The sequence below is a fragment of the Hemitrygon akajei genome, chromosome 15, assembly GCF_048418815.1.
Source record: "Hemitrygon akajei chromosome 15, sHemAka1.3, whole genome shotgun sequence".
Lineage (NCBI taxonomy): Eukaryota > Metazoa > Chordata > Chondrichthyes > Myliobatiformes > Dasyatidae > Hemitrygon > Hemitrygon akajei.
The window spans coordinates 614,019-632,860 of record NC_133138.1 but is presented as its reverse complement, the minus strand read 5'-3'; the positions used below and the strand labels follow the sequence as shown (position 1 = coordinate 632,860).

General features: G+C 43.6%; 1 protein-coding gene across 1 annotated transcript in view; it reads left to right on the top strand.

The window, feature by feature from the left end:
* The first annotated feature begins 1,634 nt into the window (after positions 1-1,634).
* Positions 1,635-18,842, top strand: part of LOC140739093 (15-hydroxyprostaglandin dehydrogenase [NAD(+)]-like) — a 60,391-nt gene continuing 43,183 nt past the window's right edge. Inside the window, exons 1-2 of the mRNA XM_073067039.1 lie at positions 1,635-1,959; positions 12,366-12,489. Coding sequence (XP_072923140.1) covers positions 1,867-1,959; positions 12,366-12,489 — 217 coding nt within the window. The 5' untranslated portion in view covers positions 1,635-1,866. The remainder of the gene's footprint in view (positions 1,960-12,365; positions 12,490-18,842) is intronic.

The window sequence follows — 18,842 nt, the reverse complement described above, 5'->3', positions numbered from 1 at the left end:
GATTGAGAAGTTGCAAAACATGGGCCTCTGTACCTCCATCTGCAATTGGATCATTGACTTCCTAACCAGAAGACCACAATCTGTGCGGATTGGTAATAACATATCCTTCTCATTGACGATCAGCACTGGTGCACCCCAGGGATGTGTGCTTAGCCCACTGCTCTACTCTCTGTATACAGATAACTGTGTGGCTAGGCATTGTTCAAATACCATCTATAAATTTGCTGATGATACAACCATTGTTGGTAGGATCTCAGGTGGTAACGAGAGAGCGTACAGGAGTGAGATATGCCATCTAGTGGAGTGGTGCTGCAGCAACAACCTGGCACTCAACGTCAGTAAGACGAAAGAGCTGATTGTGGACTTCAGGAAGGGTAAGATGAAGGAACACATACCAATCCTCATAGAGGGATCAGATGTGGAGAGAGTGAGCAGATTCAAGTTCCTGGGTATCAGGATCCCTGAGGATCTAACCTGGTCCCAACATATCGATGTGGTTATTAAGAAGGCAAGACAGCAGCTATACTTCTTAGGAGTTTGAAGAGATTTGGCATGTTAACAAATACACTCAAAAACTTCTATAGTTATACTGTGGAGAGCATTCTGACAGGCTGCATCACTGTCTGGTACAGGAGCAGAAGAAGCTGCAGAGGGTTGTAAATCTAATCAGCTCCATCTTGGGTACTAGCCTACAAAGTACTCAGGGCATCTTCAAGGAATGGTGTCTCAGAAAGGCAGTATCCATTATCAAGGTCCTCCAGCACCCAGGGCATGCTCTTTTATCACTGTTACCATCAGGGAGGAGGTACAGAAGCCTGAAGGCGCACACTCAGCGATTCAGGAACAGCTTCTTCCCCTCTGCCATCCGATTCCTAAATGGACTTTGAAGCTTTGGACACTACCTCGCTTTTTTTTCGATGTACAGTATTGTGGCAACCCACTTTCTGCGCAGGCGAACCAGCTCACAAATAGCCAGCGCGCGGGGGGGAGACTTTGGTAATGCACCTCTGACGTCATTTCCGCCTGGAGAGGGCCGGCGCTAGGGATTAAATGCCAGTGCCGCGGTTTGAATAAACTAGTCTCAAAACGATTTACCGACTGCGTGTCGTTATTTCAGCGCTGCGTGTAGCACATCGCTACAGTATTTCTGTTTTTTTGCATGCTTTTTAAATCTGTTCAATATACATATGTTGTAATTGATTTACTTGTTTATTTATTATTATTATTTTTATTTTATTTATTATTTTTTGTCTCATCTAGATAGTGTATTGCATTGAACTGCTGCTACTAAGTAAACAAATTTCACTTCACATGCCAGTGATAATAAACCTGATTCTGATTCTGATTCTTCCACCAGGCCATCAGATTGATTAACTCAAATCCATCATTCCTGTCCCCCCATTCTCCAAAACTATCTTACTTCCTCCTGATTCTCTTCCCTTTTCTCACCCCCAGAGTCCTTCTTCTATTTCATACAATCCTTTCAGTTAGCCTCTCCACCCTCCTTCCACTGTCTATTCTATTACTTCCACTCCTCATACAAAATCTTTCTCTGTTTCCTGTCCTATCTTCCTCCCTGCAGCCAGATCCGGTAAATCATTGCACAAGCACATCATCCGTAAAGACACAAAGGTCAGAATAACATTGATAAGATCACTAGTTGTGGCTTGGCATGAAACCTTATAGTTCATGTGATCTTGACGAAGGTCTTATTGGTTTCTTACTGAAAGAGGAAGTAATTGCACTCTCCTATCTTTCTATTTCTCGCACTTGGTATTTTGTCATTTTGGCAGTTCCTTCCTTTTTTACTGCTTGTTGTGATCATTTTCAACTCTCAGGCAACAAACCTTGGCTTTTATTGTTCAGATGGCACTGAACGGAAAAGTTGCATTGGTGACAGGTGCAGCTCAAGGCATCGGGAAAGCAATTGCTGAGATATTATTGAAGAACAGAGTAAAGGTAATGTCTTGTTTTCCATAGCCCTGCACTGAGAGTGGGGAGTGTGTATGTGCATTGGAATTGCTTTGTTATTCTTGTATGTACCAAGATACAATGAAAAGCTCAGTGTGATGCTGTTTGACAGAACAAATGGTTTCAGAAACACCTTGGGTCCGAACGTGAAGCAAGTTCATTAAGAAACTGATTGGACCTGAGTTGGGCGTGACTGCATGGATGTGAGGAGTGAGGGTGATGGGTCTGGTGAGAGGAAATGAAGAGCCTACAGACAAGTCTGGAGCTTGGGGAAAGGGTCAATTAGTCTGCTGCGGTGGACGAGGGGGTGCAAGTAGACTGGGGAGACATGGACAAGGAGTCTGCAGGGAAGAGGCTGAGGAGTCGGGGCCTGGGAATTGAGGAGTTTGTGGTAGAGTGAAGAGTCTGGGTAGAACACTTTTGGACCTTTCACCCATGAGGGAATTTGTCAAAGACTTTGCTAAACCTTGCAGATACCATTGTATCTGCCTCAATCACTTCCTCTGGCAGCTCATTCCATATATTCACTACCTTCTTATTTTATTAGCTGCTTTCCATGGATATTCCCTGACCTGCTGAATTTTACAGTATATGCCAAATCTCTTGTGTTTAGTATATGGCTTATGTTGGTTTGACTTTAAAAAATGTATCGCCCACACAACCATTTGAAATCCATTTACTACTCCTCAGCCCACTCTAACAGGGGTGCAGAGGGAATTAGGAGTCCTCATGCAAGACTCCCAGAAGCTTAATTAACAGGTCGAGTCTGTAGTAAAGAAGGCAAATGCAATATTGGTATTTCTTTCAAGGGGAATATAATATAAAAGCAATGAGATAATGCTGAGCCTTTATAAGACATTAGCCAGGACACCCTTGGAGTATTATCAACAGTTTTGGACCCCATGTCTCAGAAAGGATATTGGAGAGAGTCCAGAGGAGATTCATGAGGAGCATATGAGGAGTGTTTGGCAGCTTTGGGCCTGACCTCACTGGAATATCAAAGAAGGCAGTGGGATCTCCTTGAAAGCTACCGAATGTTAAAAGGATTAGATAGGCTGGACATGGAGAGCATGTTTGCTCTGGTGGGGGTATCCAGAACTAGAGTGCACAGCCTCAAAATTGAGGGGGTAACCTTTTAGAACAAAGGTAAGGAGGAATTTTTTTAGCTGGAGAGTAATGAATCTGTGAAATACTCTGCCACAGACTGCAGTCGATGCCAAGTCTGTGGGTATATTCAAGGTGGAAGTTGATAATTTCCTTATCCGTCAGGGCATCAAAGGATATGGTGAGAAGGCAGGTGTATGGGGTTGAGTAGGATCCGGGATCAGCCATGATGGAATGGCAGAGTAGACTGGATGGACTGAATGGCCTAATTCTGCTCCCATGTCTTATGGCCTAACTGATCAGATCCCGTTGTAATCTATGATAAGCTTCTTTGCTATCAACCAAACCTCCTACTTTTGTGTCACTCTTATGAAGCCCTGTGTATTTTTATCCAAATCATTTATATAATGTGATGTGTGATGAGCAAACCAGGTGGAGATGGGGTCCTGAGTTGACCCCCCGTGAGCTATGCTGCTAACGTGAGAGAGAGAAGAAGAGGGGGGAGGCCTCCTGCTGCAGATGCTGATAATGAGAGAGAGAGAGAGAGAGAGAGAGAATGATTTAGTATTATGGCTTCTTCTACCCCCTCAGGGGAGATAAAAGGCAAGTCTGCTGAGACACAGGCAGACACACCATGGGACACTGGAGGAGCATTGTGCACCCACGTGCAGGTGGGTGTTCAGAGAATCGATCAGAGGCTCACAGTGTGTGAAGGTAGACCGCTGAGTGCTTATGTGTGCGTCCACCCTCACCTGGGTGACAGGCTCACCACTGAAGAATGGTCTGGCCTGGTACGGAGGGGTCACAGTCGGTGACCACAACAGGACAAGAAGACAACAGAAGGTTTGCCTGCTGCAACTGCTCACCTCTCGCTCTCTCTCTCTCTCTCTCTCCAACGGTACAAAAGCAACTACCTCGACTTAAACTAAACTGAACTGAACTGAACTCTGCATCATCATAAGACTATTCATTTACCCCTAGACTTCGATAGAGCTTGGTTTTGATTCCTATTTCCACACTTCTGTGTAGAGAAATTGCAGTGTAGGCAAACAATAAGCTGCAAGGTCAGAATGAGGTTGATGGTGAGGGTGTGTTGTTCTAGGGAGACATTCAGTAGTCTTATAACAATGGGATAGAATCAGTCTTTGAGCCTGGTGATAAGTGCTTTCAGGCTTTTAGTATCTTCTGTCTGATGGGAGAGGCGAGTAGAGATAATGTAATGCTAGAATTACCTGTTCATTGGTAAAACACTTGTTTCTGTTATCTCTTGAGCAACTATTGCAGGAACCCTGGCAGAGTTATTTAAACCATCCTTAGCCAGATGACTGGAGGATAGCTAACATTCCTTGTTCAGGAAAGTTTCGAAAAGTAAGCTGAGAACTTACTGAATAGTTCAATGAGCTTGGTATCAGTCCTGGGTAAATTATTGAAAGGTATTCCAGGTAACAGGATGTGTAAATATTTGGATGGAGGGGCACTGATTAAGAATAGTTAACATGGCCATGTGCATAGTAAGTCTTTTCTAAGCAATTTTAGAGTTTTTTTTGAGGAGGTTACTTTACTTTATTGTCACCAAACAATTGATACCAGAGCGTACAATCATCACAGTGATATTTGTTTCTGCGCTTTGCGCTCCCTGAAGTACAAATCGAAGTAAATATAATAAAAAAATTTAAATTATAAATCATAATTAGAAAATAGAAAAGGAAAAGTAAGGTAGTGCAAGTCAGGTCCAGATTTTTGGAAGGTACGGCCCAGATCCGGGTCAGGATCTGTTCAGTAGTCTTATCACAGTTGGAAAGAAGCTGTTTCCAAATCTGGCCGTATGAATCTTCATGCTCCTGAACCTTCTCCCAGAGGGAAGTGGGACAAAAAGTGAGTTGGCTGGGTGGGTCTTGTCTTTGATTATCCTGGCAGCACTGGTCCGACAGCGTGTGGTGTAAAGTGAGTCCAAGGATGGAAGATTGGGTTGTGTGATGTGCTGGGCTATGTTCACGATCTTCTGAAGCTTCTTCCGTTCTTGGACAGGACAACTTCCATACCAGGTTGTGATGCACTCTAGAAGACCAAGAAGATTGACCAACCAAGCGGCAGTGCACCAAGCAATAAGCATTAGTGGTGGGAGAGAGGGGGAGAGAGGGGGAGAGAGGGAGAGGGAGAGGGAGAGGGAGAGGAGAGAGAGAGAGAGAGAGAGAGAGAGAGAGAGAGAACACGAACTTAGCACAGGTCAGGGAGCAGAATTTACAAAAACGAGCATTTTGCAGGGCTCAGCGCATTAGTGTGGACCAATCGATTCGTAATTCATTAGCAGGAGCAAATAAAAGTAAAGCAGGGTCAAAGTAAGGTGACCATTGTGTGAATGGACTAATGTAGGAGTGGGAACTTGAGAGCTTGGCGGAGCGGCACAGTTAAGTAGCAGATAAGAATTGTGTAGTGGTTGAATATAAAGGTCACTGAATTACAGCTAATTAAATAAAGTAGGGAAGATGCAGGATCAGGTGATGTGCTGTAGCTGCATGATGTGGGAGCTGGTGGACTCCATTGTGGTTCCTGGTGACCACATCTGCAGCAAGTATTGGCTGCACAAGAAAGTCAGGCTCAAATTTGATGACCTGGAATCTAAGCTTCAAACACTGAGGCACATCAGGAAGGGGGAGAGTTATCTGGATTCTCTGTTTCAGGAGGTAGTCACACCCATTAGACTAGATGCCTTAAATTTGGTCTGTGGCCAGGGACAAGAGGGTGTGACTGCGAGTGAGGCGGGTAGTGGTTACAAGAGACAGACCTGTTGGACAAGTTCAAGGGCTGAGGCTCCTCCAGCACTGAGGTTCCTGCTCCCTGTGTGAATGAGAGTGAGGTCTGTAGGAAGGATGAGCAACATAACTGTGGCACCATTGTTCTGGAAGCCAATAAAGAGGAAGCAGAAAAGAGAAATGTAGTGGAATTGGGGATAGTATAGTCAGGGGAATAGACAGATCTGGCATAGGGTCAAGAAGGTTAGAGAGTTAAATGCCTGGCTCAAGGATTGGTGTGGGAGAGTGGGTCTGAATTCATGGGAAATTGCTGCCAGTATTGGAGAAGGAGGGAGCTGTACCATTGGAACGGGCTCCACCTGAATCCTAGTGAATCGCATAATAAGGCTTTAAACTAAATATTAGGGGGGTGGGGTCAACAGTTCAGAGAAGTATAGATAAAGTAAAAGAGAAAAATGTGGATAAAGATAAAGAAAAAGCAAAAGATAAAAAAGAAAATCAGTACAAAAGGGTATGATTTAGCAGTCATTACAGAAATGTGGTTGCGGGGGGAGAGGATTGGAAATTAAATATCCAAGGAAATCAGGTAATACGGAAGGATAGGCAGGAAAGTAGTGAGGTGGGCTAGCGCTCTTAATTAAGGATGAGATCAGGGCAATAGTGAAAGATGATATAAGATCTAAGGAGCAGAATGTTAAATCCATCTGGGTAGAGATTAGGAAAGGTAAAAGGAAAAAAAAACACTATTGGGAGTTGTCTATCGGCCACCGAATAATAACATTACGGTGTCACAGGCAATAAACAGTAATACCTGAAGCATGTAAGAATGGAACAGCAGTTATTGTGGGGAACTTTAACTTGCACATAGATAGGGTGAATCAAGTTGGTTGAGGCAGTCTTAAGAACTCATAGAATGCATTCATGATGGCTTTCTTGAACAGCATGTAACTGAACCTACAAGGGAACATGCTATCTTAGATCTGGTCCTGTGAAATGAGACAGGTAAAATTAGTGATCTTGTAGTAAGGGATCCTCTTGAAAAGAGTGATCACCGTATGATTGAATTTCTCGTACAAATGGAGGGTGCAGTAGTTCAATCTAAAACCAGAGTATTATGCCTAAACAATGGAGACTACAATGGGATGAGGGAGGATTTAGCTAGTGTAGACTGAGAACACAGGCTATATGGTGGGACAGTTGAGGAACAGTGGAAAACTTTCAAAGAGATTTTTCATGGTGCTCAACAGAAGTATACTCCCGTTAAAAACAAGGACAGTAAGAGTGCGGGGTGGGGAGAGCCAGCCTTGGATAACTAAGGAAATAAAAGAAGGCATCAAACTAAAACCTTGTGCATACAAAGACACCAAGAGTAGTGGGAAACTGGAAGATTGGGAAAACTTTAAAAAGTAACAAAGAACTACTAAGCAAGGAATAATAAAAGAGAAGATAAGATTATAAAAATAAACCAGCACAAAATATAAAAATGGAGTAAAAGTTTTTATAATTACATGAAGCAGAAAAGGGTGAATAAAGTAAATATAGGTCCCTTGGAGGACGAGAAGGAGGAATTAATATAGGGAAGTGAGGAAATGGCCGAGGCTTTGAATGACTACTTTGTGTCGGTTTTCACAGTGGAGGACATGTCTGACATGCCAAAGAGAGATGTTATGGATGCGATGGGAGGTGAGGACCTTGATACAATGTCTATCACTAAAGAGGTAACGCTGAGCAAACCTGTGGGCCTGAAGATAGTTACGTCCCTTGGTCTTGATGGAATGCATCCTGATGGAACACATTGTGAAACGAATGGCAGAGGTTGTGGTAGAGGCTTTGGTGATAATTTACCAAAATTCTCTATACAGGTCCCAGTGGACTGGAAGGTGGCAAATGTCACACCACTGGTCAAAAAAGGATGTAGGCAAAAGGCAGGTAAATATAGGCCAGTTAGTTTAACATCTGTAGTTGGGAAATGCTTGAAGCTATCATTAAAGAAATAGCGAGGCATCTGGAAAGAAATGGATCTATCAGGCAGACGCAGCATGGATTCAGCAAAGGCAGGTCCTGTTTGACAAACTTACTGGAGTTCTTTGAGGATATGATAAGTGCAGTGGATAGAGGGGAACAGATGGGTGTTATTTACTTGGATTTCAAGAAGCCGTTTGGTAAGGTGCCACATAAAAGACTTATCTATAAGATAAGAGTGCAGAGAGTTCAGGGTGATGTATGATACGAAGAGTCTGCAGAGAGATATAGATAGGTTAAGTGAGTGGGCAAGGGTTTGACAGATGGAGGGCAATGTTGGTAAATGTGAAGTCATCCACTTTGGAAGGAAAAGTAAAAGAGTAGATTATTATCTAAATGGTAAAAAATTGCAGCATGCTGCTGTGCAGAGGAACTTGGGAGTGCTTGTGCATGAATCACAGAAGGTTGGTTTGCAGGTGCAGCAGGCTATCAAGAAGCCAAATGGAATGTTGGTTTTCATTGCTAGAGGGATTGAATTTAAGAGTACAAGGTACTGGTAAGACCGCATTTGGAGTACTGCATGCAGTTCTAGTCTCATAAGAACATAAGATCATAAGAAATAGGAGCAGGAGTAGGCCATCCGGCCCATCGTGTCTGCCCTGCCATTCAATAAGATCATCCAAATCTTCTCCTCTGAATCTGAACCTTGAGGCAATGTTCCCTAGTTTAGTCTTACCTACCAATGGAAACAACTTTCCTATTCTATCTTATCTATCCCTTTCAAAATTTTGTATTACAAGGGAGCAGACCCAAGTACAAGACACAGACACTGAGATAGTATAAACTGAACTGTGTTTATTGAGAATTACTAGGAAGGCCAGGAATGAGGACAAGATGTCAACATGGATGTAAACGCTGAATAACAAACTGGTGAATCCTGGATTTGACTTGGACTCGGGACTTAGATCTTGATTTGATTTGGGTCTAGGACTTGACTGGACTTGGAACTCGGACTTGACTGGAATTAAAACTCGGACTTGACTGGACTGGAACACAGACTTGGACAATGAAGAGACAGAATACCCAACTCAGAGCAGCGGTGAACGGCCAGACCCACTCAGCTGAAAAGGATGTGGACAACGAGGAGACAAAACCACACAACGACAGTCCATTCATATCTTTGCTCGGAGTGGCAACAAACAACAAGCAAGTCATGTTCTCCAATCCAAGCAACATCCTTGAAGAACTCCTCTGAACTCTTTCTATAGTTTCCATATCCTTCCTGTAATGAGGTGACCAGAAATGAACACAGTATTCCAAGTGGGGTCTGATTCACGGCTCTTGAACTCAATCCCACGGTTGATGAATGCCAACACAACGTATGCCTTCTTAACAGCACCATCAACCTGTGCAACAGCTTTGAGTGTCGTATGGACATGGACCCCAAGATCTCGCTGATCCTCCACACTGCCAAGAGACTTACCATTAATATCATATTCTGTCTTCAAATTTGACCAACTGAAATGAATCGCTTCTCACTTATCTGGGTTGAACTTCATCTGCCATTTCTCAGCCCAGTTCTGCATCCTATCAATGTTGCGCTCTAACCTCTGCCAACCCTCCAGACTATCCACAACTGCCCCAATTTTTGTGTCATCCGCAGACTTACTAACCCACCCGTCTACTTCCTCATCCAGGTCATTTATAAAAATCAGAAAGAGGAGGGGTCCCAGAACAGATCACTGTGGAACACCATTTGTCATTGTGTCCATGCAGAATACAAACCACCTACAACCACCCTTTGCCTTCTGTGGGCAAGTCAATTCTGGACTCACAAAGCTAGGTCTCCTTGCATCCCATGGCTCATTACTTTCTGAATGACCCTAGCATGGGGATCCTTATCAAATGCCTTACTGAAATCCATATACACTAGATCCACTGCTCTACCTTCATCAATGAGAGGAGATCTTAGACAGACAGACAGACAGACATAATTTATTGATCCCAAGGGAAATTGGGTTTCGTTACAGTTGCGCCAACCAAGAATAGAGTAGAAATATAGCAAAATCAAACCAGAAATAATTAAATGATAATAAATAAATTATGCCAAGTGGAAATAAGTCCAGGACCAGCCTATTGGCTCAGAGTGTCTGACACTCTGAGGGAGGAGTTGTAAGATTTGATGGCCACAGGCAGGAATGACTTCCTATGATGGTCAGTGTTGCATCTCGGTGGAATGAGTCTCTGGCTGAATGTATCCTGTGCCTAACCAGTACATTATGGAGTGGATGGGATACATTGTCCAAGATGGCATGCAACTTGGACAGCATCCTCTTTTCAGACACCGCCGTCAGAGAGTCCAGTTCCACCCCCACAACATCACTGGCCTTATAGAAACATATAAAATTATGAAAGGGAAAGATAAGACTAGAACTAGTGGACATAGCCTCAAGATTTGGGGGAGTAGAATTAGAATGGAGATGAGGAGAAACTGCTTTTCAAGAGGGTGGTGAATCTGTGGAATTCTCTGCCCAATAAGGCAGTGGCGGCTACCTCAATAAATATATTTAAGACAAGGTTGGATAGATTTTTGCAAAGTAGGGGAATTAAGGGTTATGGGGAAAAGGCAGGTAGGTGGAGATGACTCCATAGCCAGATCAGCCATGAACTTTTTGAATGGTGGAGAAGGCTCAGTTGGCCAGGTGGCTGACTCCTGCTCCTATTTCTTATGTTCTTTTGGAGGAAAAGATGTGGACGTTGTGTACATGGACTTTAGCAAGGCCTTTGGCAAAGTCCCACAAGGAAGGCTAGTTCATAAGATTGTCATTTCGCATTCAGGATGAAGTAGCCAATTGGATCCAGCAGTGGTTTATCAGGAGAAGACAGAGGGTGGTAGCAGATGGTTGCCTCCCTGTCTGGCGGCCTGTGACTAGTGGAGTGCTGCAAGGATCGGTGCTGGGTCCATTGTTGTTTGTCATCTATATCACTGATAATATGATAAACTGGATCAACAAATTTGCAGATAAAACCAAGATTAGGGGTATAGTGGACAGCGAGGAAGGCTATCAAAGCTTGTAGTGGGATCTGTACCAGCTGAAAAATTGGATTGAAAATGGCAGATAGAATTTAATGCAGACAAGTGTTGGCATTGTACTTTAGGAGGACAAACCAGGGTAGTACTTACACAGGGAATGGTCAGGCACTGAGGACTGCAGTACAACAGGGGGTATCGGAGCAGAATTAGGCCATTTGGCCCATCGAGTCTGCTCTGCCATTTCATCAAGACTGATCCATTTTCCCTCTCAGCTCCAGTCTCCTGCCTTCTCCCCATATCTCTTCATGCCCTGACCAATCAAGAATCTATCAACCTCTGCCTTAAATATACACTATGACTTGGCCGCCTATGGCAATGAAATCCACAGATTCACCACTCTTTGGCTAATGAAGATCCTCCTCGGTTCCATTCTAAAAGGACGTTTTTCTATTCTGAGGCTGTGTCCTCTGGTCTTAGATCCCTCCACCATAGGAAACATTCTCTCCATGTCCACTCAAGCATGGGCTTTCATCATTCGATAGGTTTCAATGAGGACACCCCTCATTCTCCTATGAAGTCCTCTGAGATGAGGCCCAAAGTTTGGAGTTCAGTTCTGATGTCATCTGTAAGGAGTTTGTATGTCCTTCTCGTGGAATGCATGGGTTTTCTCCAAGTCCTCTGGTTTCTTCCCACAGTCTAAAGACATACCAGTTAGTAGGTTAACTGGTCATTGTAAATTTTCTCATGATTAGACTAGGGTGAAATCAGGAGTTGTTGAGTGCACAGCTCGGAGACCGGAAGGGCCTATTCTGTGCTGAATCTCAATAAGGATGAAAGGTAAAATATTTAAGGGGAAACTGAGGGGGAACTTCATGCATAGGGTGGTACAAGTGTGGAACGAGCTGCCAGCAGAAGTGGTGGGTGTGGGTTCAATGTCAACATTTAAGAGAAATTTGGATAGGTACATGGATGGGAAGAGCATGGAAGGTTATGGTCTGGGTGCATGTAGATGAAGTTAGACAGAAAACAAGATGGGCCAAAGAGTCTTTTTCTGTGCTTTAGTGCTCTATGACTTTATTATAATATAAGAAACACTTGGATAGGTACATGGAGAGCAAGTCTTAGAGAGATATTGACCAAGTTCAGGAAATTGAGACCAACATGGACAGAATGAACTGGTTGGTCTGAAGGGCTTGGATCCCTGCTGTGTGGCTCATATGAATCTATGGTGAGCGAAGTCTGTGAATGGAAGGAGTTTAGAGAGAAAAGCCATGGGAGAGAAGTTGGGTGATAGGCTGAGCAGAGGAGGTGATGGGCAGGGGAGAAAGGGTGAGGTGATAGAGGGGACGATGAAGGGTGCGGAAGGAGAGGTGAGGGATCTGGTGGACAGGGGAGGCAGTGATGGTGGTGTTATGGTGTGGTGGCGGCCTCTGGTGTTTTCTCTTGCATGTCACTGACAAATGTATTGACACTGCCAGTATTTGTTTTTATTATCATCTGATAACAGGAGTTACTTGGATTGAATTGTGCTTGATGTTTAGGTGAGTATGGTTGATTACAATCGATCAGAGGGAGAGGCCACATCTGCTGCCTTTGGACAGGTCTATGGAGCTGAGAACATTCTTTTCCTTCACTCTGACGTAACATCCGAGAGCCAGATGCAAGGTACAGATCCAGTATCTACACCACAATCTCGTTTCTCCTCATGCTATTGGGGTTTAGGATTTCACAGACTCATACAGGCCCTTCAACTCAACTGGCCCATATCAGTCAAGATGCCCATTCAAGCTATTATAAAGCTTTAAAGGTTTATAAAGCTTTAGAAACCTCTAAAGCTTTCTTATCCATGTACCAGTGCAAAAGTTTTTTTAAATAGACAGTATGTTTTAGCATGACTTTATGGACATGCAATATATCTATGTATATAAGCTATCTTACATTTTACAGTAGTGCATAAAATGAGCTACCTTTTAGTCAGGTCCGCAGTTAAGAGTTAAAAAGCAGCACTTTGAGCCAGTTTTCTCTGCGTTGGTCAATCCACCCAGGGGTGTGTGAAAAGAGCTTGTTTTTAATCAGAGCAGCAATCAAAATTTTGAAGGCAGAGTTTCGCAACAGTATTTCTGAGTTGAGGAGCAACAAATCAACAAGAGGGGTTCATTAGAAAGGGCCAATGAGAGGAGCAACCAATCAGCAAGAAGGATTCTTCTTGTTCTTCTTCTTCTTCTTCTTCTTCCTTGAGTTTTTATGGCAGTTGGCATCCACACTGTTGCATTACTGCCATCTTTAGGATTTATTGTCCCTCATTGTCCATTCACTTGACTACCTAAAGTCGTCTTTCCAGTCCCGTTGCCCTTAAAAATCTAAACAACCATTTCCTCCTGATTACTCTCCCCACATTGCAATAAACCTTTAACTCTGTTCTCTACCAGTCCTATTTTGCGTAATTGTTGTAGCATTTGTTGTCTTTCCTGTGCAAATTTCCTGCATGAAATAAAGATATGCTCTATTGTTTCAGTCTCCTAACATAGATCACAAAAACCTGTCGGATGTTTATTTATGATGGCCAGAGTACCATTAAGGTTGCTGTGCCCAATTCTCAGTCTATTTATAATTACTTGCTCCTTCCGCTTTACTCCCCTACTCCTTCCCATATCTACTCTGTTCTGAATTGAATGTAAATGTCTTCCTTTTTTTGCTCTATCCCAATGCTGCTGCCACTGTTGATTTATCCTTCTCCACACTATGCTCTTCTCTACTGATTTTGATAGTTTAATATTGACCTCTACAGATCCTTTTTTGACTGCTGCTTTTACCAGCTTATCTGCTGTCTCATTTCCCATAATACCCGAATGTGCTGGAACCCACATGAATGCGATATTTTTGCCTTGTCTAGCCAGTCTTGAATTTGCAAACAGGATTTCATAAAGCAGATCCTGGTGTCCTCTAGCTGTACCCGCCTTAATGCTTGCAGGGGCTGATACAGAATCGCTACAGATCACAATATTATTACAATCAACATGCTCACTCCATTCTGGTGCTAACAATATGGCAAACATTTCAACTGCATAAACACTCAAGCAATCTGGTGTTCTCTTGCTAATTTCCACTTGATAACTTGGCACAACAATTGCAGACCCTGTTGCACCCATTTCTGGATCCTTTGATCCATCTGTAAAAATCTGTACGTTTTTATATTTACATTCCCTATACCTATGATATTCACTGAGTATATCAGCTGTTTTATTACTGCATTTAATCTTAAGCAATTCCAAATCTACAGAGGGATTTTCTAATACCCAGAAAGGTCTGACAGGCCACACCACACTGGGACAAAACTCTTTATCATGTACACCCATATATTTTGCTGTTTGCTCTCCTGTCCAGCCCAGACTTTCTTTTTGTGTCCTTTCCTTCTCCCAGCATGTCTCCAACACCCTTTTTGACCATGCCCCTTTAAATTAATCCAGTAATTGGCCTCCAGATGTTTACGTCGCAGCCCCAATGGCATTTCATTTGCTTTAACTTGGAGTGCACACAATGGGGATGTTCTAACTGCTCCCAAGTGCACCCTAAGAGCCCGAGCTTGCACGATATCCAGTTCTGCTAACACAGATTTTGCTGCTGACCCATATGCAATACTTCCATAATCTAATCTTGATCTTATTAATGCTACATAAATATGCTTCAGTGATGCAAAATCAGCACCCCATTCCAAACCAGCAAGACACCTCATGACATTTATCACGTTTTTACACTTAGCAACTACATATCTAACATGTCCTCTCCACGTTAATCTCAAGTCAAAGTGCACTCCCAAAAACCGAAAATTTTCAACTCTCTCCAGGTTACTTCCATACAGAGTCAGATTAAGTCCCCTGAGCTTTTTCCTTGTAAAGAACATGGTTTTTGTCTTCTCCACTGAAAATTTAACACCCCACTTTGTCCCCCACTCTTCAACTTGATTAATTCCATCTTGCATTTTCATAACTATATGTTCAATATTTCTCCCTCTTTTCCACAAAGCCCCATCATCTGCAAACAATGACCTCCCCACTTCCATTGGTATATTTAAGAATACATCATTTATTAAAATGGAGAATAAAGTTGGACTCACTACACTCCCGAGGCGTCCCATTTTCTACAACATACTGGCTTGATAGCTCTGATCCTATCTTCACCTGAATAGTTCTCCCATTTAAAAAGTCCTTAACCCAATTGAACATTGCCCCCCCCCCGATTCCCATTAAATGCAGCTTAATTAGGAGCCCCTCCTTCCATAACATATCATAAGTTTTCTCAACATCAAAAAAACTGCAACCACTGTCTCTTTATTTACTTGTGCTTTTCTTATTTCGTCCTCTAGACACACCACTGGATCCATAGTTTTCCTTCCTTTCCAGAACCCGCTTTGATACATAGCCACCATACCTCTACTTTCCAGAAAGTACACTAACCTCTCATTTATCATACGTTCCATAAGTTTATATACATGAGACGTCAAGGCAATTGGCAAAGGGATTCATTAGAAAGGGCCAATAAGAATAAGCCAAGTGCGAGCAGAGCAGGCATTCTTGTGAGTGTGCCAGTGTTTTGAGTGGTTTTGCACATGGGGCTTGCGTGATGTGCATTGTCTTGTCAGTTACCCTCTGTCTGTTCTTATTTGTTCATTCCTCATCTGTTAAGGCATATAGATTAGTGAGAATGGCTCTAGAGACCATATTTTGTACTCTGTGTGGGAGTTGGGAAGTCTGGGAGACCTCCAGTCTCTCAGATAAACACCTCCTCACTAGGTACACCGAACTGCAGCTCCTGAGAGAATGTATTAAGGAACTGGAGCTGCACTCGATCACCTTCGACTCATATGGGAGAATGAGGTGGTGATAGACAGGAGCTACAGGGAAGTAGTCACCCCTAGGTTGCAGAAGACAGATAACTGGGTGACTGTCAGGAAAGGGAAGGGGAATGCACAGCCAGTGTATAGTACACCTGTTGCCATTCTCCTCAATAATTATACAAGTTTAGATACTATTGAGGGAGGCAACCTACCAAACGTAGCTGCTGTGACTAGATGTCTGGCACTGAGTCTGGTGTGGCTCAGAAGAGCAAAGAGGTGAATAGGACTGCACTGTTGATAGGAGATTCCTTAGTCAGAGGAACAAAGATGCGGTTCTGATGCTTCCCTGGTGCCAGGATCGGGGATGTCTCAGATCAGGCCCAAGGCTTTCTGAAGGGTGAAAGTGAGCAGCCAGAAATCTTGGTGCACATTGGCATCAATGACATAGGTAGACAAGGTGAGGAGGTCCTGAAGACAGATTTTAGGGAGCTGCGGATGCGGTCTAGAAGATTGATGAGGGAAGAGTGGTTAACATTCTTTGCCATAGGCAGCTGTGGAGGCCAGATGACTGGGTGTATTCAAGGCAGAGGTAGATAGGTTCTTGATTAGTCAGGGCATTAAAAATAACAGGGAGAATGGGGTTGAGAGGAAAAATAGATAAGCCATGATGAAATGGTGGAGCAGCTTCGATGGGCCAAATTGCCTAACTCTGCTTCTATCTCTTGTGGTCTTAAGAACATAGTCTACTTGACTACAAGGTCCCCCATGGCAGCTTGGTCCAGAAGGTTAATTCACATGAGATCAAAGGTGAGGATGGGTGGAGTCATGGGGTGATGATATGCTGCTTTTCATATTTGAGGCCCATAAGAGTGGTGTACCCCCGGGATTGGCGCTGGTTCCATTGTGAAGGTTGAGAGAGTGCAGGATTGATTAATGAGGATGCTATCAGGTCTAGAGGGCCTGAGGTATAGGGAGAGGATGACTACAAGATAAGAAGAGAGAGATTTAAAAGAGACTGGAGAGGTAACTTCTTTACACAGAGGGCAGTCAGTGCCTGGAAAGAGCTGCCAGAGGAAGTGGTCAAATCAGGCACAAGTATAGCATTTAAAAGCTATTTGGAACTATACGTACATGGAGAGGATGAGCTTGCATCCTCCTTAATCTCCTGCACCCCCTCGATCTTCACATTGGATCCAGCACTGATCCTTGTGGCACACCACTGGTTATGGGCCCTGAATATGAAAAGCAGCCCTTCATCACCCCATGACTCCCACTCTCACCCTGGATCTCATGTGAATTAACCTTCTGGACCAAGCTGTCATGGGGGACCTTGTAGACAAGTAGACAATGCCTATAAGACCATAAGAGATAGGAGTAGAATTAAGCCATTTGGCCCATCAAATCTGCTCTGCCACTTCATCATGGCTGATCTATGGCTGACCTGCAGCTGGGTCTAGCAGGGAGGATGCTGTGGTTAACATGGATTAGTTGGGCTGTATGATCCTATGACATGCTGTATGACTCTACAACTCTATGGTTGAGGTTGAGATGAGTACAGTAAATGCAAGGCAAATGGAAAAGTGTTTATGGAACTGGAGGAGATAGCAGAGGTACTTAATGAATACTTTGTTTCAGTATTCACTACGGAAAAGGATCTTGGCGATTGTAGGGATGACATACAGTGGACTGAAAAGGTTGTGCATGTAGATATTAAGAAAGAGGATGTGCTGGAGCTTTTGAAAAGCATCAAGTTGTATAAGTCACCGGGACAGGACGAGATGTACCCCAGGCTACTGTGGGAGGCAAGGGAGGAGATTGCTGAGTCTCTGGCAATGATCTTTGCGTCATCAATCGGAGGGGTTCTGGAAGATTGGTAGGTTGTGGATGTTGTTCCATTATTCAAGACAGGGAGTAGAGATACCCCAGGAAATTATAGACCAGTGAGTCTTACTTCAGTGGTTGATAAGTTGATGGAGAAGATCCAGAGAGGCAGGATTTATGAACATTTGGAGAGGCATAATATGATTAGGAATAGTCAGCATGGCTTTGTGAAAGGCCAGAAGGAGCCTGATTGAATTTTTTGAGGATGTGACTAAACACATTGATGAAGGTAGAGCCGTAGATGTAGTGTATATGGATTTCAGCAAGGCATTTGACAAGGTACTCCGTGCAAGGCTTATTGAGAAAGTAAGGAGGCATGGGATCCAAGGGGACATTGCATTGTGGATCCAGAACTGGCATACACACAGAAGGTAAAGAGTGGTTGAAGATGGGTTCTATTCTGCTTGGAAGTCAGTCACCAGTGGTGTGCCTCAGGGATCTGTTCTCCGACCCCTACTCTTCATGATTTTTATAAATGACCTGGATGAGGAAGTGGAGGGATGGGTTAGTAAATTTGCTGATGACACAAAGGTTGGGGTGTTGTGGATAGTGTGGAGGGCTGTGAGAAGTTACAGTGGGACATTGATAGGATGCAAAACTGGGCTGAGAAGTGGCTGATGGAGTTCAACCCACATAGATGTGAGATGGTTCATTTTGGTAGGTCAAATATGATGACAGGATATCATATTAATGGTAAGACTCTTGACAGTGTGGAGGATCAGAGGGATCTTGGGGTCTGAGTCCATAGGACACTCAATGCTGCTGCACAGGTTGACTGTGTGGTTAAGAAGGCATACGGTGTATTGGCCTTCATTAATCGTGGGATTGAGTTTAGGAGCCGAGAGGTAATATTGCAGCTATATAGGACCCTGGTCAGACCCCACTTGGAGTACTGTGCTCAGTTCTGGTTGCCTCACTATAGGAAGAATGTGAAAACCATAGAAAGGGTGCAGAGGAGATTTACAAGGATGTTACCTGGATTGGGGAGCATGTCTTATGAGAAAAGGTTGAGTGAACTTGGTCTTTTCTCCTTGGAGCGACAGAGGATGAGAGGTGACCTGATAGAGGTGCATAGGATGATGAGAGGCATTGATCGTGTGGATAGTCAGAGGCTTTTTCCCAGGGCTGAAATGGCTAGTATGAGAGGGCACAATTTTAAGGTGCATGGTAGTAGGTACAGAGGAGATGTCAGGGGAAAGTTTTTTTACACAGAGAGTGGTGAGTGCATAGAATGGGCTGCCAGCAATGGTGGTGGAGGCAGATATAATAGGGTCTTTTAAGAGACTCCTGGACAGGTACGTGG